At 48.7% G+C, this 27,646-nt stretch overlaps 1 protein-coding gene across 4 annotated transcripts in view; it reads left to right on the top strand.

Annotated features, from left to right (window-relative positions):
* The window catches only part of St8sia5 (ST8 alpha-N-acetyl-neuraminide alpha-2,8-sialyltransferase 5), a 78,859-nt gene extending 52,711 nt beyond the window's left edge, over positions 1-26,148 (top strand). For 2 of the 4 annotated variants that reach the window (XM_075968226.1, XM_075968225.1), the window contains 6 exons: positions 6,863-6,949; positions 10,911-11,055; positions 13,089-13,201; positions 15,015-15,107; positions 19,295-19,577; positions 20,937-26,148. In XM_075968226.1, the coding sequence (XP_075824341.1) occupies positions 6,863-6,949; positions 10,911-11,055; positions 13,089-13,201; positions 15,015-15,107; positions 19,295-19,577; positions 20,937-20,996 (781 nt within the window). In that variant the 3' untranslated portion in view covers positions 20,997-26,148. Of the gene's footprint in view, positions 1-6,862; positions 6,950-10,910; positions 11,056-13,088; positions 13,202-15,014; positions 15,108-19,294 lie in introns of all 4 variants that reach the window. The other 2 variants (XM_075968223.1, XM_075968224.1) reach the window with 1 other exon arrangement.
* Positions 26,149-27,646: the final 1,498 nt, after the last annotated feature.

The following is a 27,646-nucleotide window of genomic DNA, read 5'->3' as shown; positions in this document are numbered from 1 at the left end:
AGACTGAGCATGCAGCACAGAAATTCTTTTCATCCAAGTTACATCCAAATCTGACATGCAGAGCACTGTGCAGTCTGAAAACACGTCTCTGTATGGCGGCAGGAATCCGCCATGCTCTTCCGCCTGCCTAAGCCTGATTCTGCCTTCTTCCCAGGAGCAGGCGGGGAGCTCTGAGTCATCCTCACGGTCTCAGAGCACTCTCCTTCCGATCCCAAGCGGGAACACAAACATAAAGCCAGAGTTTGCACTGGTGGCACAGCCCCAGGAAGCAGCTTTAAGATAACGCAGCTTTTTTTCTGCTGCTGTTGCTGAATCAGGAAATCTCTCTATGGCACGCCACGAACAAACAGCAAAAATCTGTGTTAAACTCTCTCTCCATTATTTTTAAGCCTTCTCAGGTTTTTTAAGTGGGTTTAGTTAGCCACACGTCTGGGCGTCATTTGTAGTAATATGGAGCGGCGGCAGGGCTGCGTCCCCAAACACCCCAGCCGCCTGCCGGGCTCGGCTAGCTTATGCCCCGAAATAATTACACAGACACTGTATTCATTTAAACACTGCTCTGGCCCATCTCTATCTAGCCTCTTCTAGGCTAACTCTCGCACCTGGACTAGCCCATTTCTTATCATCTGTGTAGCGCCCCTAGGTGCGCTTACCGGGAAGATTCTGCCTAAGTCCATCTTGGGTCAGAGCTTCATAGCGTGCGTCTTCCCTGGAGCAGGTAGCATGGCGTCTCTCTTGAGGCGTCTGCTCTGGAGAGGAGAGCTGTGGAGTCTGACCTCACTTCCTCTTCCTCCCAGCCTTCCCTTCTGTTTACTCCACCCACCTAAGGGTGGGCCTATCAAATGGGCCTAGCAGTTTCTTTATTGCTTAAACAATGAAATCAACAGATTGATTTATGACACTCCCACATCACCACAGGAGTCATGGTGCACCTAGATCCTTTCCCGAGGACCTTGGGACCCTGTGGATAGGATTTGAGGCAGTGCCTAGGAGTGTGGTCTGATAGATGTTTTGGAATGCTTCCAAGGAGTTACATGACAACGCCTACCCAGACCTTAGTTGGGGGCTTAATTCAGAAGCAGAAGGTCCCTGATTATCTTTTCTCAGAATTAAAACATTTGAGGCCTTTACATGTTTGACTGGGATCCCAGAGAGCTCTTGTTGGCAATATTTCTTGGAGTTTTCAAAGGAAGAACAGTTAACTTTAAAATTAGAAAACGTATAATTTCTTCACGGGCACTTCAAGGCCTGGACTGGAAGTGACGAGGAAGCATGTAAACTGTCTTCATGACTTCTCATCCTTCTACCTCCAGATCTTCTGTATGATGCTGTTTTCTGGGGCCACCACCACAAAATTCCACTATCAAGTCATTTAGTTTCTTTTCTTTTTCTGTATGTGCATGCATTGGAGGCTAGATGTCAACATCAAGAATCATCCTCTATTGCTCTCCTGTCTTTTTCATTGAGGTGAGAGCTCTCATCAAGCCCAGAACTCAGTGGTATGACTGGCCTTGCTAGCCCATGTGCTATAGGAATCCTCCATCTTAGCCTTCTGAGGCTGGAATTACAGGCAGGCCACTGTGCCTAACCAGTATTTTCTGAACTCTACTCTTCATGCTTGCAGGGAAGTGTTTATCCCGCTAAGCCATCTCTTCAACCCCTGATGAGTCAGTTTTTCCTTCCTGTTCTGGAGGCAGGAGAATAGAGAGCAGGGGTCCTAGAGCCTCCCTTCCTGGTTCGCCCACGGCCATCCTTTCCCTGTGTCTGTCTGTGTCTTACGTCTCATGCTCTTCTTACAAGAACACCAGTCATACTGGACCAGGGCCCACTCCAATGACTTCATTCCCATCTAGTTTAGATTTTACAGACCCCTTCCCCAAATATAGTCACACTGACGTTAGGACTTCCACATGTGAATTTTGGGGAGACACAATTCAGCCAATAAGAGTTCCTGTTACAGCTGATACTTAGAGACCAGATGAGAAATTACCAAGATACTTTGGTTTGAACCTACAGAGGAAGACTTGTGGGGATGTGAAGAACAATCTCGGATTTCCCTGTGCCTGTGATCACTGTTGTCCCTTGTAACTAGAGGTTTCTCTCCCACCCACCAGTTCGTGAGTAAACACTCAGAGGCTTAATAGTTGTTACAAATCGTTTGGCCCATTAGCTCAGGCTTATTATTCACTAGCTCTTACATCTTAAATCAACCCATTTCTATTAATCTATGTATTGCCACATGGCTGTGGCATTACCTCACATCTTGCTTCTCTGGCAGCTGCTGGCATCTCTCTAAATCTGCCTTCTTTTTCCCTTTATCTTTGCTTGAATTTCCTACCTGGCTATTGGCCAAATCAGCTTCTTTATTAACCAATGGTAATAAAACATATTCACAGCATACAAAAGGACATTCCACATCAGTGGATCATAGGCTCTTTTTTGGTGATGTATTGGTCTTTTCATAGTTGCATGAGTTCTCATCTGTCCTCAGGATACCTTGTCTCACTCCTCAGGATGGACTCCTGGGATAATAGCAATCCCAGCTGGTGGCCTCAGACTTAGTCAGTCTTGTTAGGCTCTCTCTTCCATGACAACTGTCTCGTCTGGGGACTTGAGTTGTAGAAATATAGGAAGGAGTAGAGGCCAGACTAGGCCACCCACAGGGTGTCAGTTGTGGCAGTCTGTGGTGTGTTAGGCAATGGCAAGCCCGGTGCCCCCCTTCCTGGGTAATTCCTAAACTGAGGGTTACTGAGGGTTTGTGGTCCTCCATGAGAGATGTCAGAGAGCTCAGAGGCTGGCTTCTGTCCAGGTAGTCCTGTTATTAGCTGGGCACTCTCAGATTTTGCTGAACTCCAGCCTCATCCCTCAACCTGCATCACAGCAAGACTGACCTGAATAATAGGGAAAAGGTCAAATCCCTTCTGTGGATGGAGGAAGCTGGGTGGAGGCACACATGTTCCTTCCGGCACACAGAGCGTGAACCGGTATTTTGTCTGAGGACACGAGATGTGTGATTCCCATAGAAATATTTTCGATCCAAAATTTTTCAAATCAATGGTAAAAATGAGTTAGCCAGAAACCCCCAGGGGGAGAGTGCCCTGCTTCCTGACAGTGTCTGAGGCACCATGAATTACTCTGAGATTATCTGCCAGGACAATGTCCGTCGCTGATTCTTGTTCAAATTATTTATGTTTGATTCTAGTCATTTGAGTGTCTCTGTTTTTAAAGGCAAACCTTCAGTTGCTGCCCATGTTCACACCCACATGGGGGTTTTGCTTGAGAACTCCTGTGGCAGCCTCTCTGGCTTCCTTCCCTACCCTTCTGGGCTGGACTTGGTGCAGAGCCCAGCAATGAGGCCAAACAGAGTGGCTAGAAGCCATGGCCGCTGGCAAAAAAGCCCCCCTCTCTGACCTGGGAAGTCCTTCATGCCTCTCGAAGCTCAGCCCAGAAGGCTTTCAAAAGCCTGTGTGTTCTGCCAGGTCAGGGTTCGGTGCAGTCAGGCCATAGCTCAGGGATCTTGGACACCGCATGGACTCAGCCCGTACTTGTACAAAGAGCAGGTGGTGGAGAAAGCAGATAAGAATGGAGTGTAAACAGAGTGGGAAGACGCCATAGGCCCTGGAGACATGGGAGAACGCGGGAGGGCAGTGAGACAGGCATTGTCATGGTGTAAATCACAGAAGCTTCTAGTGCTAAAACTCAGAGCCAGTCCAGCCTTCTCACCCTAGCTCCGTTCCCATGATTCTCAGCTGTTTCTTCTGTCTACCCTCCTTACCCTCCTCAGGAATGTATGCATGCTGCTGTATGTATGCAGTCCACACCCTACCAGCTACATTCCTAGATCTTCTGCTTTGGTAGGTGAGGACACCACCTCCTTCCCTCAGGCTCAGCCTCCTCCTCACATTTCCCTAGTTGAAGGGTGTCGTGGTTTGGATGTTGTTTACCCCCCCCCCCCCAAGGGGTTTATGTGCTCGAAGCTTGAGGTGGTGGGCCTTTAGGAAGTGAGGCCTAGAGGGAGGCATTTAGATCATTGGGGGCATCACCCTTAGAAGAGATTAAAGATGGTCTCACAGAATGAATAAGTTTCCTCAAGACTAGGCTACAGGGCTGGGGAGATGGCTCATTTGGTAAAACCACATAAGCATGAAGGCTGAGTTCGGGTACCCAGAACCCACACAAAAGCTAGGTGTCGTGGTGTGTGCACCCATAACTCCAGGGCTGGAGGGGTGGGGCAGGAAGACCCCTGGATCTCCTCTGACTGGCTAGTCTAGCTGAACTGGTGAGCTCCAGGTCCGGTGAGAGACACTGCCCCCCAAAATGAGGTGGAGTGTGACTGAGGAAGACATCTGAATGCACGTGTGCAGACATGAACACACTCATGCACACACACACACACACACACACACACACACACAGATATTACATTGCTATAAAAGATTAAATCTGACTCCTGACTCTTAAGCTTTCTGCCCTGTCTGTCGGATGACAGCTGTTGGTACCCTCGCCAGAGGCTAAGCTGATGAGGTCATCTGATCCGGAACTTTCAACTTCTGAAACTAAAAATAGATGTTTTCTTTTGTAAGTTCTCAGCCAAGAGTATTTTGTTTTAACAATGTTAAACAGAATAACTCAAGCTTAGCTCTGTAGGCAGTGAGTGATTGGCCATGTTTGGGGACAAATGTCACTAGTTCCTGTTAAACGAAGAGGTGAACCCAGTGCTCCTGGGGGCTAGCCACTTCCCAGCCATGGTGGTGCTGGGACAGCCTCCATTAAGGACCCCTTTCAGATCCAGAGTCCTGGGCCTGTGAGTTCCGAAAGGCTCCCATCCAGGACATGAGCAGGGATGCATTGCCTAGCCCTAAAGCAAGAGGAGTCCTGGCCTGCCTGGGCCAGGGTGCAAGGTACACTCTGTCCTGCATTTCCAGTGGAAATAAGGCTCCACGGTCCGGTATCTCTGGAAAGTGATGTGTGCAATATTCCTTTCTTGAAAAGAAACAAGATAGGAGAACCTATTAATTGATCCAGGGAATCTCAGGGTAGAAGAAAATATTAGACTTTAACTCAGCTTTTCCAAATACATTTGCTCATAAATGTATTTGGGATTAAAAATATTTTAAAATTGGGCTAAACTGTAGGGAAGTCTCATTTTTATAGAAGTCTCATGTAGCATCACATTGCGCTAGAGTTCCAGGGGACACACTTTGGGAAGCTGGTCCCCTTGTGCATATTCTTCTCTCATTTGATCTGCCTCCGTGTCCCACTCACAAAGGGCTAACACTGAGGAAGTGTAAAAATCCCAACCGCCTGGTGACTGTAAGAAGAATCTCTTAGGTGGTGACAAGGGCTGGGACAGATCGCTCCACATGTGCAGACACAGGAGCTCGGGAGTGACTTGGCCCTAGTGACACAGCCTGGGAATGGGGAACACCTTAACTGCAATGGGAAGAAATAACTCAGAAGAGGCGAAGGCGATAGGGACAGGGCGGAACACGGGTGGCACCGAGGGCTTGGCCTTCAAGGTTAGACACTGTCTAAGGTGAAGAACGGTGAGGAGGGAGGAGGTGACGGCTGATGTCGATCATGATTTGTTTTCTATTGCTATGATAGAGACTGGACAAAAGCAGCTTGGGGAGGAAAGGGTTCAATTCATCTTACAGTTTCAGGGAACAGTACATCATTGTGGGAAAGCAAGGCAGAAACTCAAGGCGGGAGCTGATGCAGAGGCCATGGAAGGGTGCTGCTCACTGGCTTGCTCTCCACGGCTTGCTCAGCCTTTCTTATACCATCCAGTACCTACCTGCCCAGGAGTGGCACTACCCACTGTGAGCTGGGCCCTCCCACATCAATTGTCAATTAAGATAATATCCCACAGACTTGCCCACACGTCAGTCTCATGGAGGTATTTTCTCAGCTGAGGTTCCCTCTTCCCGGAAGACCCTACCTGTGTCAATTTGACAAAAACTAACCAGCAAATGCATATAGGTGGTACTAATATCCCAGGGCATGGACCTGACTTGGGGCAGTGGGAGGGGGCTCTCAACAGATTGGGTCTAACTGCTCTCCCCAGAAATCCAACAAAGTAGGATTGGAAAGACAGGAAGAGAGTTTAATAAATATGGCCCAGGTTAGTCGTACTGGGGAAGTGGAAGACATCAGCATCTCAGCATGTCCTTGGAGCTCTGACATGGGCTACTGTCTAAACAGAGGAAGAACTGAGTCGGTTGAGAGGTCTGTATGATTGAGCAATCTCTGTGAACTCAGGGCTGGCTGATCTACCTCAGTTCTGGTCCTGCTTGTCATGGATTGTGGGAGCATCCAGATGTCTTTCAGATGATTGATGCTGTTTAGAGGGATAGCCCTGGTTCCCCTCCTAAGGAGATTGGTCTCCAGGGCTCTGCTGTTTCTGGAATCCAAGGTGACCGGATTTAAGGCAGTGACTGGGACCTGCTGGATCTGTCTCAAGGGAGTTTGGGACCGAATGCTATAAAGTTTGGGCTGAGGAGACGGCTCAATCAGACTTGCAAACACACGGAGTACTAGCTTGTAAAAAGCCAGATGTGTGGTGCACACTTGCAATCCCAGTGCACAGAGGCAGAGACAGAAGAGCCCTGGAGCTTACCCTGGGGTTTCTGTGCTTGCCTCGGAATTGCCATCACATCAAGAGTAAGGGAAGTAACACACTGACCGCTGATATGGCACACAGCGGGGTAACACACCGACCGCTGATATGGCACACAGCGGGGTAACACACCGACCGCTGATATGGCGTATAGGGGAAGGGGAAGGGAGGGTTTTTGGAAACAGGGGTGACACGTGGTACAACCTGACCTTCTCATCTGCTCTCTGCCCACTACTCCCACAGGGTGAAGCAGTCTGAACTGTTTGACAGGTGGAAGCGCCTCCAGATATGCAACTGGGCAATGGACACCTCCGAAGCCAACCTGTTCAAGTATGCCTTGCTGTCTGCCTTCCGTCCTCATGGTGTGGGTCCCCACTGCCACCTCTCCAGATATCCACCTCTGGTTCTCAGTGGGCATCTGTCTGGAGCTGGCCCTAAGGGCCCTGATGTGAGCAGTGGCAAGGCCAGCACCTGGTCAGCTAGCGGCCCCTTGCTTTGCTGTGGTCCTTGCCTTACAAGGTTGGGGCTGTCACAAGTAGCTCAGGCTGGTGTGCACTAAGGCCCCTAGAAATGAGATGCTTGTTTAAGGTCCCTCCATAGCCCTGATAGTCTCATCATCCCCATCTCCCCGTCCTGGCATAGCATCTCTACTTACCTTCTTGGAGGCCCAAGTTCATCATGCTTCTATCTAATATCTGAGCCTGGCTGTTGATTTTTTAAAATTGCTTGTTAACCACAGTGAACAGATAGTAAGCTCTAGGAGAGGCAGTAGCTATATTTCCAGGCTCTCATGGGAACCAGGCAGATGAGAGGCATCCCCAAATGCTTTTTCATTAATGATGAGCTTTGAGTTTTCTCCATTGCTAGCCTCCCGCCAGCTTGTGGTATCATTCCAGGGCAGGTAGATCTTACACTAGGAAATTGATGTGGTCCTGGCAGCTGATATCTAAACTGGTTCAGCCACTCAGGTTTAATTTTAAATGTACTGAAAGCTACCAACTGGGCCCGGAGCTCCGTGTACTCCAGACTGCCTACTGAGCCTGCGTGTGTGTGTGTGTGTGTGTGTGTGTGTGTGTGTGTGTGTGTGTGTGTGTGTGTGATCACAAGGCTCTGTGGAGAAGGAGGTCCATTCCCCAGGGCTCCCTGGACAATGCAGGGACTGAGCCTGGAGCTGTATATATTCCAGGCTCACTCAGGAAGGCAGTGATCTGTGCCCATGGCCATAGTCAGAGCCCATTAGTTTATAAGGCAGGGAGCAAAATTGCCCAGGACCTAACCCTTTGAAAGTCTGCTTGGAAAGTTCTGGAGAAGAGAGAAAAACAGGTTGCTTCAGCAGTGTCTTTTCCCTTGGGCTTCTCCCCCCACACTTAAATCTGGTATCTGTGGTTTAATCCCTCTGCAGCTCAGCTTTGAGTGTTACTGAGACCAAAATGTCAGGACTCTTTCTCCTTCCTTCCTCCCTCCTTTTTTTATTTCTATATTGAATTCCTGGAACATTTTTCAGGAGCCATGTTCCACTTTCTGCAGGAAGGCATCTGGTACCAACCCAGTATCCCCAGGCTGGGCCTGCCGTTGCCCTAAGTCAGCTTCTGACGGACAGACGTGGCACTTTGGGTGACCATACAGGCCTTGGTTTAGTGTGATATGGGGGAGAGCTTTGTTGTGTGTTGGCCATGGAGGCTGAGACCCTAAAGAGCTCTGGCTTCAAGTTGCTAGATGTGTGTGTGTGTGTGTGTGTGTGTATGTGTGTGTGTGTGTGTGTGTGTGTGTGAGAGAGAGAGAGAGAGAGAGACAGAGAGAGAGACAGAGAGAGAGAGAGAGACAGAGAGAGAGAGAGTGTGTGTGTGTGTGTGTGTGTGTGTGAGAGAGAGAGAGAGAGAGAGAGAGAGAGAGAGAGAGAGAGAGAGAGAGATATCCTGGAAGAGTGAACTTTGCAGGGTGTGTGTCTTGTTGTTGGTGAGTGGGTGTCAGTCAAGGCCTGACTGATGTGGCGAGTAGAAGGTGGTTTGAACAAGCCTGTGCATGTGAGGTTTAAAGAGGTGCAGGGTCTGATACCTGGCTTTCCTTCCAGCCTGAGACGGCAGGTGTAATGAAAAAAAGAAAAGAAAAGAAAAATGAAGTGGGTACCTTTGGACAGTCCCTGCCAAGATATGCCACTAACTAAGCATGCCATGAACAACAGAGTTAGTGCACAAGGTTTATTGGGGGAGGTGAGAGGGAGAGAGTGAAAGGCCCATGTTGGAGTGGGGACATGAGAGAGGCAGACAGACAGACAGACAGACAGACAGATGGAGAGTGGGGAAGAGACAGCAGGAAGAAGAGAGGCAAGAGAAGCAAGAGATCAAGCTGTGCCTGGCGAACACTTTTCAGGGGTGCACACGTCGAAGAGCTGGCGGTAGGAAGGCATAGGTGGCATAGTGCATGCTGAGGCAGGCTGCTCCTGCAGCGGGAACTAATGGCCGGTGGTTAGCATGTGATTAGCGTGGTAAGGCAGGCTGCTTCTGCAGCGGGAACTAACAGCCGGTGGTTAGCATGTGATTAGTGTGGTGAGGCAGGCTGCTCCTGCAGCGGGAACTAATGGCTGGTGGTTAGCATGTGATTAGCGTGGTAAGGCAGGCTGCTCCTGCAGCGGGAACTAATGGCCGGTGGTTAGCATGTGATTAGCGTTACAGTAAGTCAGGCTGCTTCTGCAGCGGGAACTAATGGCCGGTGGTTAGCATGTGATTAGCGTGGTAAGGCAGGCTGCTTCTGCAGCGGGAACTAATGGCCGGTGGTTAGCATGTGATTAGCGTGGTAAGGCAGGCTGCTTCTGCAGCGGGAACTAACAGCCGGTGGTTAGCATGTGATTAGTGTGGTGAGGCAGGCTGCTCCTGCAGCGGGAACTAATGGCTGGTGGTTAGCATGTGATTAGCGTGGTAAGGCAGGCTGCTTCTGCAGCGGGAACTAATGGCCGGTGGTTAGCATGTGATTAGCGTGGTAAGGCAGGCTGCTTCTGCAGCGGGAACTAATGGCCGGTGGTTAGCATGTGATTAGCGTGGTAAGGCAGGCTGCTTCTGCAGCGGGAACTAATGGCCGGTGGTTAGCATGTGATTAGCGTGGTAAGGCAGGCTGCTTCTGCAGCGGGAACTAACAGCCGGTGGTTAGCATGTGATTAGTGTGGTGAGGCAGGCTGCTCCTGCAGCGGGAACTAATGGCTGGTGGTTAGCATGTGATTAGCGTGGTAAGGCAGGCTGCTTCTGCAGCGGGAACTAATGGCCGGTGGTTAGCATGTGATTAGCGTGGTAAGGCAGGCTGCTTCTGCAGCGGGAACTAACAGCCGGTGGTTAGCATGTGATTAGTGTGGTGAGGCAGGCTGCTCCTGCAGCGGGAACTAATGGCCGGTGGTTAGCATGTGATTAGTGTGGTGAGGCAGGCTGCTTCTGCAGCGGGAACTAATGGCCGGTGGTTAGCATGTGATTAGCATTACGGTAAGTCAGGCTGCTTCTGCAGTGGGAACTAATGGCCGGTGGTTAGCATGTGATTAGTGTGGTAAGGCAGGCTGCTTCTGCAGCGGGAACTAATGGCCGGTGGTTAGCATGTGATTAGCGTGGTAAGGCAGGCTGCTCCTGCAGCAGGAACTAATGGCCGGTGGTTAGCATGTGATTAGCGTGGTAAGGCAGGCTGCTCCTGCAGCGGGAACTAATGGCCGGTGGTTAGCATGTGATTAGCGTGGTAAGGCAGGCTGCTCCTGCAGCGGGAACTAATGGCCGGTGGTTAGCATGTGATTAGCGTGGTAAGGCAGGCTGCTTCTGCAGCGGGAACTAATGGCCGGTGGTTAGCATGTGATTAGTGTGGTGAGGCAGGCTGCTCCTGCAGCGGGAACTAATGGCCGGTGGTTAGCATGTGATTAGCGTGGTAAGGCAGGCTGCTTCTGCAGCGGGAACTAATGGCCGGTGGTTAGCATGTGATTAGCGTGGTAAGGCAGGCTGCTCCTGCAGCAGGAACTAACAGCCGGTGGTTAGCATGTGATTAGCGTGGTAAGGCAGGCTGCTCCTGCAGCAGGAACTAACAGCCGGTGGTTAGCATGTGATTAGCATGTGCCATAACCTTCAAAAACAAGAGCTCTCATGGAAGTATGGCTACCAGAGCTTTCCAATAGGCAGCAAACCTGGGCCCTAGAGAGAAAGAGAGCTCCAGGTGCCAGGAGGATGCTGGGGGTGGGGTGGGGAGGAAGTGAGTCTGGGAACGGAGTGGAAAGGAAGGGGCCCCTCTCTCCTCTGCCCAGTGTCACTCCTGTCTCTATGCCCAGCAGGTCCACCTTGTCCAAGTGCTGCAACGCCCCTGGCTTTCTCTTCACCACCCAGAAGAACACTCCAGTTGAGACGAATCTCAGGTATGAGGTGGTGTCCAGTGGCTTCTTCCACATCAATCAGGAAATCTTCCAAATGTTTCCCAAGGTACATCCCCGACATGGTGGTCTGGGAGGGAACTGGTGGTCAATGCCAGCTAACTATGGCTTGTATGATTTGGGGCAAAAATAGGTTAAAGTTCTGCCTCTGTCCTTGCGTGCTGATGACATTCCGCAGCTGTCTAGAAGAGGGATTGATTATACCTTGATCACTCAGTCAAGGCAGGCACAAGAGAAAAACCATTCAAAGCGTATGAACACCAGAAAGCAGGCCCAGGACAGAGCCAGGCTGAATGTCAGCCATATCAGATAACCTTGGGGTCACTGTGTAAGAATGCCTCTTCTTAACATGTAATAGTTACACATAATGATTGGTTTTATTATGCCGTTTTCATGCATGGCTGTAATGTATTTTGATCATATTCCTGCCACTTCTGCCACCACTTTCTCTTGTTCCCTTCCCATGCCCCTTCTCTTTCCCCGTGAGCCCCCTTTCACCCTTTTTTCTCTGTAACTCAATGGGTTTTATTGGGGTTGCTGAAGAAAATGTCTCTCCCTCCCTAGCAACCACTAACTACTACTAATACATCTAGGATATCAGAGATGTTGTCTGGAGGTGGGCTGGTCAGTGATAGTATAGTTGCTCTCTGCCCATGGCGGGGGGTCCTCATGTATGACCTGTTCAGATCGCCAAGGCTGATAGCAAGCTCCAAGTTCTGGACTCTTGTAGAAAGGGATGCAGAAATTATACTTTTGACTGGTTCAGACGGTTCTGTGATGCTGAGGTGCTGTGGCTTCAGCAGAGAGGCGGGTGGCAAGGGTGTGTTCATGCTTATGTTCTGGAAGGAGAGCTCAGGGATGCCCTGCATGTTTTAGTGGGTCAGGGGAGGTGCTAACAAGATGAAAGCAGAGTCTCTCTGGATGTCCTGTTGCTGGTACCAGAGTGACCTGGCAAGAACTGGACTCAGGCAATGATCTGAAGTCACAGCGCAGTGGCGGCATTGAGTCACCTTCACTAGGTGAGCCTTGCATGGTGTGGCAGGTAAACTTTCGTCTTAAGCAAGTCACAGCAGCATGTGACATAGCCTGGGCTGGCTTTCGGGTCCTTGCAGAGCCAGGGCATGAATTGCTGAGGTCAGGAGATACAACAGGGTCTCCACACCTTTCTCTGGAAAGGACTGAATAGTAAGTGGCCTTGTACATCATCACCATCACTACTTGCCACCATGGTCCCAGCGCTGCAGTGGTCATAACAGTGGTCATGAGAGTAGTCACTGTCACGAGTAAACTAATGAAGGAGGCTTCATCTTAGTTGCACAGATTTTGGAAAGTGAATGTAGCTTTCACACGTCACATATCTTATTTGAGTGGCTTCAGACCATTTAAAAATATAAATGTTATTCTCAGGTTGCTGGCCACAAAAACAGGTGGTAGACCAGATGTGGCCCATGGCCATGCCTCTCCAGCCCTCCCTTAGCATAACAGTATCTCTGGGGTTTTAAATGGTCAGCTTTCCAGCCCCTTGCCCACCCAGAGATTCTTTTCTGTGGCTATCGGGTAGAGCCTAGGAAGGACTGTTTCCAGAAAGTTCTTGATTTGCACCTGTTTAGGACACACTCATGGGAAACACAAGAAACCCTCAATGACTTTTCCTCAGACTGCTGTGGCTCGTTCTGTTTCTCTCCCCATTGACTTTGAGACCCCAGTGCTCTCCATGTCCTGGTCCCCTGGACCTGACCCCACGGGGAAAGTGAGTCACAGACTCAAGTGTGTCACAGAGGGCCACGGCAGCTCCTTCTGACTGAGGCTAATTCTTGGTGCAATGTGGTTCCCTCAGCGATTGGTTGGCTGGCAGGTGCTGGGGGCATAGCAGGCCTGCAGACAGAAATGGGAAGGGTCACCCAATGCTGGAGTCTCTTTCACTCCCACCCCATCTGCAGGTGGAGTTCCCCTTTCTCTCACAGTCCAGACAAGGCTGCCTCAGCAGGAAGAGCTCACAGAGGGGATATTTTTGGGGGCAGAGGTGAAGCCTCAAATGAAGTGGGGGGCACTGTCTGTGACACCGTGCATGTGCCTCTCCAGGAAATGCCCTACTACCGATCTCAGTTTAAGAAGTGTGCTGTGGTGGGCAACGGAGGCATCTTGAAGAACAGCGGCTGCGGGAAGGAGATCAACAGTGCCGACTTTGTCTTCCGGTAAGGGAGCTCCTGGAGGTGCATCTGCTGCCTCCATGGCTCTCCTCTCTGAGTCCTTCACCCACATTGTCCCTGTCCCTGTTCTCTGCTGCCACCTGAAGCACAACTTCACTATTCAGGGACCCCAACCTCTCTACTCTAGCTCTATACCTTCAAGCAGGTTGTTGGACTCTGGGGTTGTAGTTTCTAGTTTTCAAAATGGAGGTGGGGGGATGTGATGAACTAATGGCATTCTGGATGGGAGGCCCTAAAACTAACGTCCTGTTGTCAACCCAGAACCCCCACTCCCTGCATGGGTTGTCCCCTTCTGCAAGCACTGGCGGGAGGAGGGATGCCTGTGACTTCAGCCAGGCTCTAATTGAGCTGGAGAAGGTCTTTTTGTTTCTCCTTTCTTGTGTGACATGTACCTGTTTCCACGCGGGGGATCCTTACTTTTCATGTTATCCCAGGCAGGGAAAATGAGTTGACAATGAGAACCTCAAGGGCTCGAGAGATGGCTCAACAGTTGAGAGTACTAGCTGCTCTTGCCACTATTTCTTTTCTGGGATGCCCTCCCCTCCACCCTCCTAAAGAACTTGGTGTCACTCTCAGGGGACATTTGGCACCTGACAACTAGATTGTCTTATGGAGACTGGAACCATAGACACTTTATTGTTCCATTTGCCTTATTTGGGGGTATAGGGATTTCTCCCTGCTACCATGACAAATTTCCAGGAAGCCAGTGGCTTGGAACAGACAGGGTTTACAGTCACACACTTTGGGGTGCAGTTAAGGGGCCAGCAGGACTTTGTCTCTTCCTGAATTCTCTAGGGCAGCTGTAGACACTGCTTGCATTCCTTGGCTCATGGCTGCCAGCACCGTAGCATCTTCTACTCTCCCCTCTCCCCCCCACACACCTTCCCTTCCTCCCTCTCTTCCTTTTTCTTTTTTAAAAGACAAGTTCTCACTGAGTAGCCCAGGCTGGTTTCAAACTGCTGCCTTTTTGCCCAGCCCCCTGCGTGCTGGGATTGCCATCACCTGCCCCATGTCTCCTTTTGTGATGTGGATTCTTGGTTATCAACTTGACTATGTCGGGAATTAACAAAAACCCAAGCAACTGAGCCCCTGTGAGGATTTTTTTTTCTAGAACACCTTCCTTGCCGTCACATTTTCTTTGCAAAGGCTCTTGTGATTTCCCTGGACCATCTGGATAGTCCAGAATGGCCTTCCCATCTCAGGATCCTTAGCGTATTCTCAGCTGTAGTGTCCTTTCTGCCAATTAAGGCTCACATTACCCAGTTTTAGAGGTCAGGGTTTTGCTGCCTTGGCGACCCCACATTCCTACCTCAGGGGCTTTCTGCAGGCCACACGGCACGCCCTTCTGCAACCTCAGCGGTGCACCCCCAAAGGTTATCTTTGAATATCCCACAGGCTATTTGGTCCATCTGCCAGTAGACTTTTGCTAATTCCTGCCCTTAGCTCAAGCATTGCTTCCTCAGAGAAACCTTGAGTCCCCAGACAAGGGGATGCTTCTGTATCTCTCTACTTAATGCCATACCTTCCCAGAGACCCAGGGACGACCACAGCTTTCAAGGACAGTTTTCAGTGATAGTTTCAATACCTCCATGGTTGTAAATTCAGTGAGACCAAAGATTGGATGTTTTTCTTTCTTTTTTTTTCCCTACTGTTAAAGGGCAGAAGGACCTTTGCTTTAGTCAGCCATAGCTGTTCTGCCCAACTGATGGCCTCTCTGACCTCCTTTCCTTCCTTTCCCTTTCCCCTCCCAGTCACCTGAAGATGGCTACGACCTAATTATGAGACTGTCTCTCTGCAGGTGCAACCTGCCCCCCATTTCAGGGGAGTACGCCACAGATGTGGGGGAGAAGACAGATGTAGTCACCGTGAACCCCAGCATCATCATTGACAGGTCAGTGGTCTTCTTTCTAGACCTGCGCTCCTTGTTAGTGGCCACCAGTCACTTACAACCACTGGGCACTAGGAACATGGCCCTGACTGAGATGGGCAACTGTCTACATGAAGCACTCATCAGATGTCAAAAATTTTATACACAAAGAGACTTAATACATCTCATTGATTTTTACATTAATCACATGCTAAAATGATAGTATTTTTATATTTCGTTAAGTAAAATATGAACATTATTTTTAATAACTTCCCTCATTTCTGGCTAATTCAATACATGAGGTCTGCATCACGTTTCTTTGGGCAGTGTAAGTCTGAGCAGTTGTTACTAGAGGTAGAAAGCGGCCTTTCAGGTGGGCTGAGGACAGGCCCTGTCCATGTCCAGGTATGAGCTTTGATCATGCAAAGATCTCAGATCTCACTTGACTGCCCTCTGTGGGCCTGCCTGTGTGGTCTGCAGGAGCTAGTGTGTTGAAACCTCAATGTTGCACATCCTCAGCCTGGCTGGAGCGTGAGTAAGAGGGACAGGAGAAGGGGAGGAGTCACCAAACTACATCAGATGCCAATAGCCAGGAGCCTTCAGAGAGCAGAGAGATCCGCAGAGGGACAGATGGTCACTGGAAAGGGTGTGTAGGCAGAAGCCAAGATACCAAGGAGAGGCCTAGCCAAGCCAGAAGGCTGGGTCAGATGGTCACTCCCAGTCTTAGGGCAGACCGCAGGGAAGTAGTGTGAGGCTCCACTTGGAGGCACAGCCTCTGTGCCTTCCTTGTCTGCCCTGATCCTCTGACTTGAGCTTGGCTGACTCAGCCCACATTGCCTCTTCTGTGCCCATTTATCAGAAAATACCATCTTCAAGAGCCATCTGGTGGCTCAGGGGGTCAAAGGCTCTTCTTGTTTATATCAACAACCTGAGTTCAAACTCCAGGACCTGTAGTGAGTCTTTCTCTGTCCTGCCAGCCAGCTCCTAAATCACAACATGGAGATTTATTATTAATTACAAAAGCTCAGTTGATAGCTTAGGCTTGTTTTTAGCTCTTATAACTCAAATTAATCCATTTGTATTAATCTATGTGCTGTCCCAAAGCTCATGGTTTGTGACCTCATCTCTAACATGTCATGCTTCCTTTGTACCTCCTCATGACTACCCTTCCTCTTCCCAGCCTCCTCTCTGCCTGGAAATCCTGCCTAGCTGTTGGTCATTTAGCTTTTTATTAAACCAATAAGAGCGACACTTCTTCACAGTGTACAAAAAGATTATTCTACAACATTTTTCCTTTTTGTTTAAATAAAAAGGAAAGATTTTAACTCTAACATAGTAAAACTATATACAATAAGAACAATTATCAGGTATTGTCTAAACAGAAAGGAAAGGTATTAACCTTAACAAATGAAACTATATACAATAAGAACATTTATCAAGTAAGAATTATATTTACAATGCCTAGTTCATTTATATTTGGAAAATCTAGAGAAAACACTCCATTATCTATCCTCTCTTGATGAGTCCAAAGTTTTGTACCTAATTTATCTTCTCTTATATCATAACTAAAGGAAATTATAACTATAACTATCTAGTCTTCAATTCCATCAAAGACCCAGAAGGATATAATATTACTTGAGTGAACAGGACTTGCAATGCAAACCACTTCCAAAAAGACAGAGGTATCTCTCTGCCTTGAACAGTCACACAAGGTTCTTCTGTATCACTGGGGTGTCCATCTTCAATCTACGGACCTAGAATATCTGACAGACTTTTCTGTAAATCAGGAATTTTGAAAAACGGACCTAACTTGTCTTGGAAAAGTTCAGCCAGCATTGCCTTTTTTTGTGTCCTGTTTGTCTAGGTTGGATTGACTATCAGCAGTCAATGCCAGAGCAGTTTCTTGCCCGGGAGGCTAGCTTTCGCAACAAAGAAAGTAAACTCCAATCCAAGGTTCTTCAATGCTCATTATCCTTTTCTGAAGTAGATTGGTGCTGTCAGGAGCAGATGTGTCTCACAGCCATAAAAAGTCTTAAGTTATTAAAACATCTTGAATATTTGTATCCTTTTAGGTCTTTGAAGCATTTGAAAACAATCTATCTATTTAAAATATATCTGTTTAACTTTGAAAATATACTAATATATACAATAATAAGTTTGATTATTATAGGTGACTAACTACTAACTTGTATTTTTAAAATTATAAATTACATTTTAAAACAAGCTGCAAAAACACAATATCCCAAATGAGAGTAGAAACATACATTCAGTATAACAAAAATAACTTTAAATTTTTATCAATATACCAAAACCCATACCAATGTAAAATATTTGAGGTTAATAGTTGTCTTTTTTATTCTATATTTCTATATCCCTCCCAAACAATGACACACATCCATAACCAACCCATCTCTTGGGAATATGGATGTTGTGTTCTCTAGACTGCTTCCTGTTGTCTGGGGATAAAGGCATCTTTAGGGAACCTGAGAAAATTGAGATAATGGTCAAGTCCTGGGAAGATTAGTTATAGCATTTGTTGTCCAGTCTCTGTGCAATGAGAAAGCACAAGGCTTATCTGAAGTCTTGGCTAGGAGAGTCTGTGAGACTGGACCATCTCAGCCAGCAGCCTTGAAGCTGAGGATTCTGAGGAATCTATAACAGAGGCACTCTGAAAGGCTGAATTGTCTGGGTCACCTGTTTTCAGTGCATGTGGTCCCCTTGTTCTGAAAACACAAACTTTCAAAGGTAACATACACATCTGTATTAACACAACTAGGGACTGTGTATTGTACACAAGCCAGCCAAAGATTTTTTTTGTTTGTTTTATGTTTGAGCTGGTAAAATATATGTGACCTGTCTTATAGTTTTTCTAGGTTTATTTCTTTATGTTTGTGGCCAGAATTTTAGGGAATCTTCCTTGATCAAACCCAATCTCTATCAACCTTGAAGGAATCCACAGCCTTCCCTAATGTAACATATTTTGTAACTTACATTTTGAAGTTAGAACATTTTAAAACTATATAGATTGGTTTAATTTAATAGTTTTTATAATCCAATGTCTCTTTGCACATCAGCAATCAAGAAATCTAAAGTCAATACAACACTATACAGGATCCAGACTCACTGTGTATCTTCCATTTTTATATGGGTCTCCTTTTTATATTATTTTTTCTTCAAAGGTTTTATCTTATTATTTATAAACTACTTTCTTCTATGACTATATATACCCATTTTCTTTTCTTTTTTTAAGACTAAAACCATTTTTTAAAAACACACTGTAACTTGTTTGGAGGTTTTTCCCTGTCTGAATCTGCCTTACTGTGTATCTGTAACCTTTTCTGTCTACATGAGCTAAACTTAAACCACCACACAGCTCAGCTCATGGTGCGCTGGTGGCAGTGGCCAGGAGATGCTTCTCTTTACCATGGCCTGCACGAGAGGCTGCAGGACCAGGAAGCTGTGTTTGGCTCTGCTTTTGTGTGTTTGGAACATTTTTAAAGATTTCTCAGGCCTTGTGTGGAATATGCACCTTATGCTGGGTGGTGTTTGTAGCAAGTCTTTCTCTGTCCCAACAGCCAGCTCCCAAATCACAACATGGAGACTTACTATGAATTGTGAAAGCTCAGCTGGTAGCTTAGACTTGTTTTTAGCTAGCTCTTATAACTTAAATTAACCCATTTGTATTAATCTTTGTGCTGCCCTGAGGCTTGTGGGTTGTTACCTCATCTCCAATATGTCATACGTTCTTCACATCTCCTTGTGACTTTGCCCTTCTTCTTCCCAGCATCCTCTGTGCCTACAAATCCTGCCTAACTATTGGCCATTCAGTTTTTTATTAAACCAATCAGAGTGATACTACTTCACAGTGTATAAAAAGATTATTCCACAACAAGGACCCACATGATGTAAGGAGAGAGCTAATTTTGTCAGGCTATCCTGACTTCCACACGAGTGCTCTATGGCATGTGCCCCCTCCATGAATAAACAAACAAACAAACAAATAATAAATATGTAAAGATAGGAAAGGAAGCAGAGGAGGGAATACTAGGCAGCTCTATGAGCCCAGATGGGAGGGGTGAAACGTGGGAGGTGAGGGGTGGGGAAGGGGTGCTAGGGTGAGAGGGTGGGGTAGGTTGGGGCTGGAGCAGGGGATGAGGCGGGGAGGGTGGGCTTGCGCAGAGCTTATGGCTCCTCACTCTGCCACCCTGTAGGTTCCACAAGCTGGAGAAGTGGCGGAGGCCCTTCTTCAGGGTGCTGCAGATGTACAAGAATGCCTCGGTGCTGCTGCCCGCCTTCTACACCATACGCAACACCCTCGTGTCCTTCCGCGTTAAGTACCTGCTGGATGACTTCGGGTCCCCGCAGCAGGTCTACTTCTTCCACCCGCTCTACCTGCTAAGCGTGTCGCGCTATTGGCTCAACCTGGGCGTGCGCGCAAAGCGCATTAGCAGCGGCCTCATCCTAGTCACCGCGGCGCTGGAGCTCTGTGAGGAGGTGCACCTGTTCGGCTTCTGGGCCTTCCCCATGAACCCCTCGGGCTTTCACATCATGCACCACTACTACGACAACGTCAAGCCCAAACCCGGCTTCCACGCCATGCCCTCTGAGATCTTTGCCTTCCTTCACCTGCACAGCCGGGGCATCCTCCAAGTACACACAGGCACCTGCAATTACGGCTGACAGACAGGCCCACCATGGGTGTCTCAGCTCCCATCCGCCTCTCTTCAGGGTTCCCTGGCCCTGCCATTGTTGTTCCCTAAGGATTTAGGGTTTGTCTTTGGGTCCTGGGGAGGGAGTCAGGGACAGAACCCATGCAACGTCAGCTCTGTCCCGAGCCTCCATCCTGTGCCTCCATTTAGCTCCCGGGCCACTCTCCAAGGTCGGGGCCTCATAAGCACACATCCACTCAGTTTCAGCTTCCCAGAGAACACATTTGTGGCCTGCTTGTAGCTAAGTCAGGCCCTGCTGAGAATAGACTGGCAGGCAAGCCATCCCCTTAGCAGGAGAGAGCACAGTCCAGGTCTCGTTTGGACATTTGGCTGCCCAAGTTTCATACCAGGGACTCAGCCATGAATCACCATCTAGAATCTCAGGGCTCAGAGGCTAGCCCTTCTAGGGAACAAACAGTGGCCAAGCGTCCTGGTCTACCTGGCTGGACTCCAAAGGCTTCAGGGATAGCTCATCAAAGCCTGTGTTAGCATCACCCCAAGACTCCAGTAGCTGAGAGCCATCCCCCTCTTAAAAATACCCCTTGGACACACACAGCCTCGGTGCCTCTAGGTTCCAGCATTTAACCTTTGACAAGAAGGAAATAAACCAGACCAGCCATTTGCACTAAGATCTCCAAGCCGATGTTATCGACTCAATAAGTGCTTAGCAATTTGCTTCCTGTTCTGTCTCCCTATTTTCAGCTCCATTTTAATCAGGAGTTATTTATAAAGATCCGTTCCTCTCTATGTCCCCAAATACTGCAGAATCTTGTTAAACTGTGTTCCTGAATAGGAAAGCGTCAGCTGGAAAGCTCCTTGTCACGTGAGGCTGGTAGATGGCAGCTAGCTGGGACTTTGACATCAATGTCCCTGCTGTTTCTGTTCTTCAGACACAGGGATTCACCCGGCCCAGGGTTAGGGGACCCAGCTGTTCCTAGGCTGAGAGGTTCACATGTCATCTGTATCTGGAACTCCTTCCAGTTGCTTCCTCCTATATGTTTCCATCCCATGGTCACTGCTGGTGGATTATTGCCTTGTGGAATTGTGGGTTGTGTCGGGAAGACTTTAGCCTGAATGCCCTCCTTCTGTCTTTTTTCCTCTCCCTCCTCTCGCTGTCCCTTCCTTCCTTTCTTCCCTCCTTTAGATATTTCTAGAGAAGCCTGTTCTGATCTGGTCCGTGTTTGGGTTGGGGACGATGCCCTGATGGAGGTGTCAGCTCTGTCTTCTGCAGAGGAGCAGACACTTCAGCCCGGCATGCCACTCAGAGGACCAGCTATGAGAATATCACACACAGGCCGTCCACCCAACCTCACCTTGTAGGTGCCAGAACAGCCCCCGTTGGGGAGCAAGCTGGCCCTGAGGCTTCTGGCCTGCTTGAGCTCCCTCCTCTGATTATTTTCTGAGCCTTCTTTCTCTGGACTCTGGCCTGTAGGTGCCTGGAGCTTGTTCCACACCTGGTTTCAACTGACTGTGAGGCCCCCAGGAGGACCCGAACCTTAGTCTGCAAGGATGGAAGGTCCCGGAGGAGTGCAGAAACACACAGGGCAGCACACATGGATAAACCAGATAAATCACACAAGGACAGGCATGCTCATGGCTTTCTGGGCTCTGGCTGTTTCTGACAAGGAGCGAGTTCTAAGAATGATCTAAGTTAACCAAGTCCACAGCTAACTGAATCCAGTTGTTAAAACCATGGGGTGTCAGAATTAGAAGGTTTCATATAGACAGGTTTGTCCCACTAGTAAAGAAGTGACATCGGCGGTCAGACTATCTGCCAGGCACTAAGCCCTCTATCTGGCAACAGCCTGGCCAGACATCAGGGTCTCCCTTGCTGAGGTTGCTCAGAACCTGCCCCAGCCAGTCCACCATAGGAGCTGGCGATGGCTCATGCAGATCTCCCCATGCCCGTGCATGAGGGGCTAGGGCATCCTTCTGGCGTATGGTGGTCCTTCAGCCTCTGACTTGCAAGGCAGATCCCTCCTGTCCCTCAGGGTGTCAGTTTCCTTATCTCTTCAATTAGAGGCTGAGAAAGGACTCGTGGGGTCTCTCCAGTGACTGCTGGGGGGCATCCAGGATGTGTGGATCTAAGTAAGTGGTCCTTACTATGAAAGCTGCTGGGTCATTGCGCCCTCCTGGGTAGCCCCGCACCGGCCATTTTCCCCATCACAGTCAGGTAAAGAGGCTATTGTGGTACAGGTGAAGGGCTGAGACTTAGTGGCTCGGGCACTTGCTCGTGGCCAGGTCTCCAGGGGAGGGCGGGAGGGCTCTGCAGAGCTCTACAGACTGCACTCCAAACCAGGGCTGCTTGCCAGAGCCTCTTTCCAGCCCTGACCTCTGTAACAGTCTTTATGCCTGGAGGAGAACTAAGGCTAGCTCTACATTTTGGAGCAAGGACAGATGCCTGGAAAGGGGCAATGTTAAATAACAACACGAGTTGTTTTATTTTATTTTATTATTTATTTAACTTGCCCCAGGGCACATGGCAAGTTAGAGGCTCCCCTGAGCCTCACCTAGTCCCCTGACTTCCAGGCTACATGCTTTCTGCCTCAGTCAGTGTGTGTAACATTTATCAAAGGTCCAGAGAGACCTCTCTGCCCCATCCTGTTCCACAATGCAGACCACCAGTTAAATTCTGATTTAAGGTCATCAGTTCCCCACAAACCAAGTAGCTGTTCAGCTGTTGTGTCTTCCTCTGTGCTAAATGCAGTTGCGGGCTTGAAAGATAGGCAGCAGCAGCACCACCACCACCAGCAGCAGCAGCAGCAGTAACAGCAACACCAGCAGCAAGTTGGTGACTCAGTGCTTAAGCAGGCTCAAGGCTCAAGGTCAGGCTGGCTCCTGGAACCTTCGTACACTGCTGTGACAACATCTCTGCCCAGACTCAGAGAGGCATAAACAACACTAGATGTCGCTGAGTCTGGGAAGGAAGCAGAGGCTGCAGGGCTTCCTATCGACTTCAGCCATGTATTACTGTACGCTCATTGGGCCAGGGGATGCGCCATGGTTGCAGAAGCCCTTCTGGCACTCACCGTCATGTGGGTGCACTGATGCTAAAAGAAACCCTTCTCAAACACTCACAGGAGCTCAATGTGTAGACGACTCTCAGGGCCAGGTTCCCAGTTATCAGGGAGAGGAGAAGAAGGGGAAGGAAGAGGGAGGACAGAAAGGTCAAACCTGAATCCTGAAGGTTAGCAGCAAGCCTTTGCCAAAGAAGGCGCTGTGCCTTTGGTCTCATCCTTGACAGCCATATAATATTTGACAAGGTTGCCTCCAGGTCCTCATGCTCTTTCCTGCTCTGTTTCTTCCTGATACAGCCCAGCCTCGCTACGTCTCTCTGCATGTTCCCCATCCCTCATCCTCTGCGACACCTGGGGCTTTCTCAACAGCAGCGCTCCTGCTGCAACTGTATCTCCCGAGAGCCACCAATCCTTGCTGTCCTCACCTGCAGGCCAGCCCTCCCCAGGAGCACCAGAAGCATGTCCGCTGGGGCCTTCCGAGCATCCGCCTCTGCGTGGCATCTCGGACCTCAGCCTATCTGTCCTCCACTGACACAGGTAGAAGAGTCTGGACTCAGAGACTCTTTCATTGTTTAGTAGATCTGTGACCTTGGGGAGTCCCTGAAGCCCCTGGAGGCTCTGATCCCACATCTAAAACAGACAGGAACCTCAGGCTATGTCTCCAGGAGTGAGTGACACAGTGTTGCACAATGCTTGGCACAGTTACCAGCGCAGACACTGGGCAAGCGCAGGCTCTCTCTGCCCGGACATCCTCCTTCTCCATACTGCTTATTGGTTCTCAGTTCCAGCACAAATATCCCTGGCGTTCATTTCCTCCCTGTACTTGCTTTTGCCACTGCTATAATTTGGGCTCTTTTGAGTGAGGGATCCTCATTTATTCTAAGAATTAGCATCTCAAAATACCTTTTGTGACCCATTGCTGCTGGTACCACATAGTCCAAGTTTTTGTTTTGTTTGTTTGTTTTCAGTCAAACCATACAGGCCATGCCACAAGCAGGCTCTCTCTCTTTCTAGAGACCCTCCTGCCTCTGTGGGCCTCCCTTCTTCTGTTAGTTCTGTGCTTTTTGTGCAAGAGGTTCAGATGATTGGAATGGTCCCATTCCTCTGCCCCTCCTCCCTCTTCTTATCTGGTCACTTCTGTAAATTATATCAGGTTATGACTCCTGGTACATCCCCTCTGTGGAGTGGGTCACACACTCTCCCTTCTGTGTGTCTGTGGCAACCAGCATGGGGATCTCCATTAGTATACCCTCAGAATACACAGTTAAATGTTCCTAGACTCTCAGCGGATAGTTTGTCTTTTCTCTGGGGGAAGGCTTGGAGCCCCTGGCACTGACACAAAGCCACACAGGAGTGTTCAGAACATCCATGACTGGTGCCTGTAATCCTGGGACCCGCAATTGCAGCATTCGGGAATCAGAGGCAGGATGACCAGGAGTCTAAGTCTAGTCTGGGCTGCATAGCAAGTTCAAGGCCAGCCTGGGATGTAGGGACCCTGTCTTAAATTTTAAAAATGAATAGCCACAGCCATCACTTAACTTGACTACAACATCCAGAAACCAGTGACTGCCTCCTCCTAGCCAGGAGACGGTTCATGAGGCCATGCAACAATTTTGGGGTAGGCGTTCTGTCTCCTCTGCAAACCGTGGCTCTCAAACCTTGTGCGCATTCGGATTTCCTGGAGCTTTGTAGTAAGTGGTCCTGCTGTTGTGCCCTTGTCTTCCAGAGGCAAGCACAGTAGACTTGAGGACGTTTTCCAGGGTCCCTTGAAGACATTCAAGTGGTTCCCAGTGTAGTGGTTGAGCGCCATCATGCTAGTGCAAGGCAGTGATCTTGATCCTGTCTGTCTAACAGGGGTCTTCTGAAGAGATTTCTGAAATTCCTGGGCTCTACTCCATGATATTTCTATGTGGTGTGTTTTTCTGGGATGGGACCTGGGCTCCTAGGGTTTCAAGCTCTTTTGGTATCCTGGGACATGCTGAAGGTGACCTAGGGACTCCACTTGGGGAACCACTGTCCAGGATGGTCCTTTGGTCTGTGGCTCTGATCTGTTGTATTTTTTTTTTGTCTCTGGTGGATGGATTGTTCTTGAAACATCTGATTCAGGTGTGAGACCTTTTTAAAGTACCATCAGCATTTCCTCATCTGCATATTTTGAACATTGGAAAAAAAATAAACATCCTGAAATATTTTTCAAGGCAAAGCAAAAGAGACTTCTTGGATTTAGACTTAGTGTATTTTAATTACAAATTCATTACATTTAGGACTGGAGTGTATTTTGTAATCAGAACTAGGGACTAGTAATTCTGGAGCTTGGGATCTGGGTAAAGTCACTCTGTGTTTGGTGCTAGGGTGGAACCCAAAAATTGCACCACACCCTCTAGCACAGGGAGGCCCTACTTGTCCACCTGGGTGGAGGTCTGGTCTTCTGATCCAGGACTATACTTCTTGCCCCCCAAAAGCATGAAAGATGGCACCCAGAAGTCATGCCTCAGCAACGAAGGCTAAGGCACCTCTCTTTCTTAGACTCATGCTTTCCCCCGCATTTGGAAAAGGCCTAAGTTGGAACCAGTTAGTTAAAACTCAGATATGTCTCAACTTCTCACTCTAACTGGAGACAGGCCCTGCTGTTCCCTCTAAAAGTGTTCCCATGGCAACTAGGAAACCTACACCCAGCAGCAAAGTTCACAAAGCCCCGAAGACCCCAAAAGCTCACCAAGGAAGAGAATGCTTGTTGTTTCATTGAAACTCACTTTTACTTGCTCTGACCACTTTCTAGAATGGTCCTTCGTCCCCTGATAGCCAAGGACTGGGGTGATGGATGGAGAATGAATTTTGAGCCACAGAAATAGATGCTGTAAGCCATGCCTCAAAGGCCATTTTGCAAAAGTCAAGCCACTCTTGGTGTTTAATCTTATATTCAGCTCTACTGAGCATGGGTCTCGTTTCTAATAGATGAAGGGCAGTAGCAGGTTCTGGGTAAAGCAAGAAGTGGCAGCTCACAGTCTGCCAGCAAAAACCAAATCTGCAAGGCTCAGAAGTCATCAGGTGGTATGAAGCCTCTTGGTGAAGGGGTAATTATATGTGTTGTAATAAGCCCAAGGGAAAGACAGCTTCAGGTCCCTCCATTCTGGACGCCCAGAGACAGAGACATGAAAACATCCCAACACTGTCGGTCTACTGCCTTTAATAAGGCAAAAAGGCATCATACTTTAGGCTTTTTTCATCCTCAGAGATTCCATACAAGAAGGTCTAAGTAGAAGTCTTAGTGCTTAAGACATCACTCCTCAGGTCTCTCGACTGTCCTGTGTGTGTGTGTGTGTGTGTGTGAGAGAGAGAGAGAGAGAGAGAGAGAGAGAGAGAGAGAGAGGGGGAGGGGGAGGGGGAGGGGGAGGGGGAGGGGGAGAGGGGGAGAGGGGGAGAGGGGTGAGGGGGAGAGGGGGAGAGGGGGAGAGGGGGAGAGGGGGAGAGGGGGAGAGGGGGAGAGAGCGAGCGAGAGAGAGAGAGAGAGAGAGAGAGAGAGAGAGAGAGAGAGAGAGAACAGGTTCCTTTCATATCTAGCCTCAAAGAGCCCTTGCCCCGCCACTGTGAATTGGCCGCACATCCTCTTTCTGGTGCATCTGCTCTGCTTGTGCTCCTTGTCATACAGCCGGCGGTGCATCACCTGGAACCCAGCTGGGTGACTTAGGCCCTTGTTGGTTTCCCTTTTTTCCCGTCTTTCTCTTGTGAAAGAGACGGAACCTAGGACCTCATGCATGCTAGGTAAACATTCTCCCACTAAGCTACACCCTGGACACTGGGTTAGTTTCTGGACTTAGGCATAAGACTGTTCTTCTCTATGGCTTAACCTTTTTCCTTTCTAAATACGTCTGCTGTCTATTGCTTGTTGACCTTGACTATACCCTGAGAAGACACTAGGACAAGCCCCAGGTCATTGGTGATGGAACATTCCTATTGGATACCTATGTGTAAATGGAGATTGCGTTAATGTTTTCCAGCCACCCAGACCCAAATAATCACACAAAACTATATCAATTACAACACTGCTTGGCCTATTAGGTAAGGCTTCTTATTAAATAATTCTTACATCTTAAATTAATCCACTTCTATTAATCTATGTATCATCACAAAGCTGTGGCCAATTGGTAAGGTTCCAGTGTCTTTCTCCTTCATCAGCTACATGGTGTCTCCCTGACTCTACCTTCTTTCTCCCTGCATTCGGTTTAGTTTTCCCACCTACCTATGCTCTTCCCTGCCATAGGCAAAAGCAGCTTCTTTATTAACCAATGGTAATAAAATATATTCACAGCATACAGAGGGGAACCCCACATCACCTGTGTTCTCTCAAGGTAAGAGGTGCTGGGGAAGGAGGAGGTGACAAGTGGCCTTTTTAAAAGTCCTTATGGTGTTCTTCTGTCTGGTGAGTGGAATTCTAATGACCTGGTGTCTGACCCAGGCCTGGCCTTTACCCTTGCCCAGCATCTGTGTAGAAGCTGCTGTGGTGTTTATTCCAGTGTGAAGACCACGTCCAGTACACCAGAGCCAGTCCATAGTGGCAAGGGAGGTGTGGTGGCGGGGGTGGCCTTTTCCCTGAGGGCCAGAGGACATGGGAGTGGGTTGTTATATCTCTATGGACAAGATGGAGTTTAGCCACTCTATGAGCTCTCAAAGGCTCATCCCAGTGATACACCTCTGCTAGCCAGAGCCCATGTCCTGAAGTTTCCACAACCTCCTCAGACACATTCAGCTGGGAACTAAGTGTCCAAGCACACAAACTTGGGGAAATGTTCACATTTAAACCACAAGAATTCACAGAGTTGAGGGGAGGAGAAAGAGG

The sequence above is a fragment of the Microtus pennsylvanicus genome, chromosome 4 (genome assembly GCF_037038515.1).
Source record: "Microtus pennsylvanicus isolate mMicPen1 chromosome 4, mMicPen1.hap1, whole genome shotgun sequence".
NCBI lineage: Eukaryota > Metazoa > Chordata > Mammalia > Rodentia > Cricetidae > Microtus > Microtus pennsylvanicus.
The sequence above is the reverse complement of the archived record's forward strand: the minus strand, read 5'-3'. Positions and strand labels throughout refer to the sequence as shown.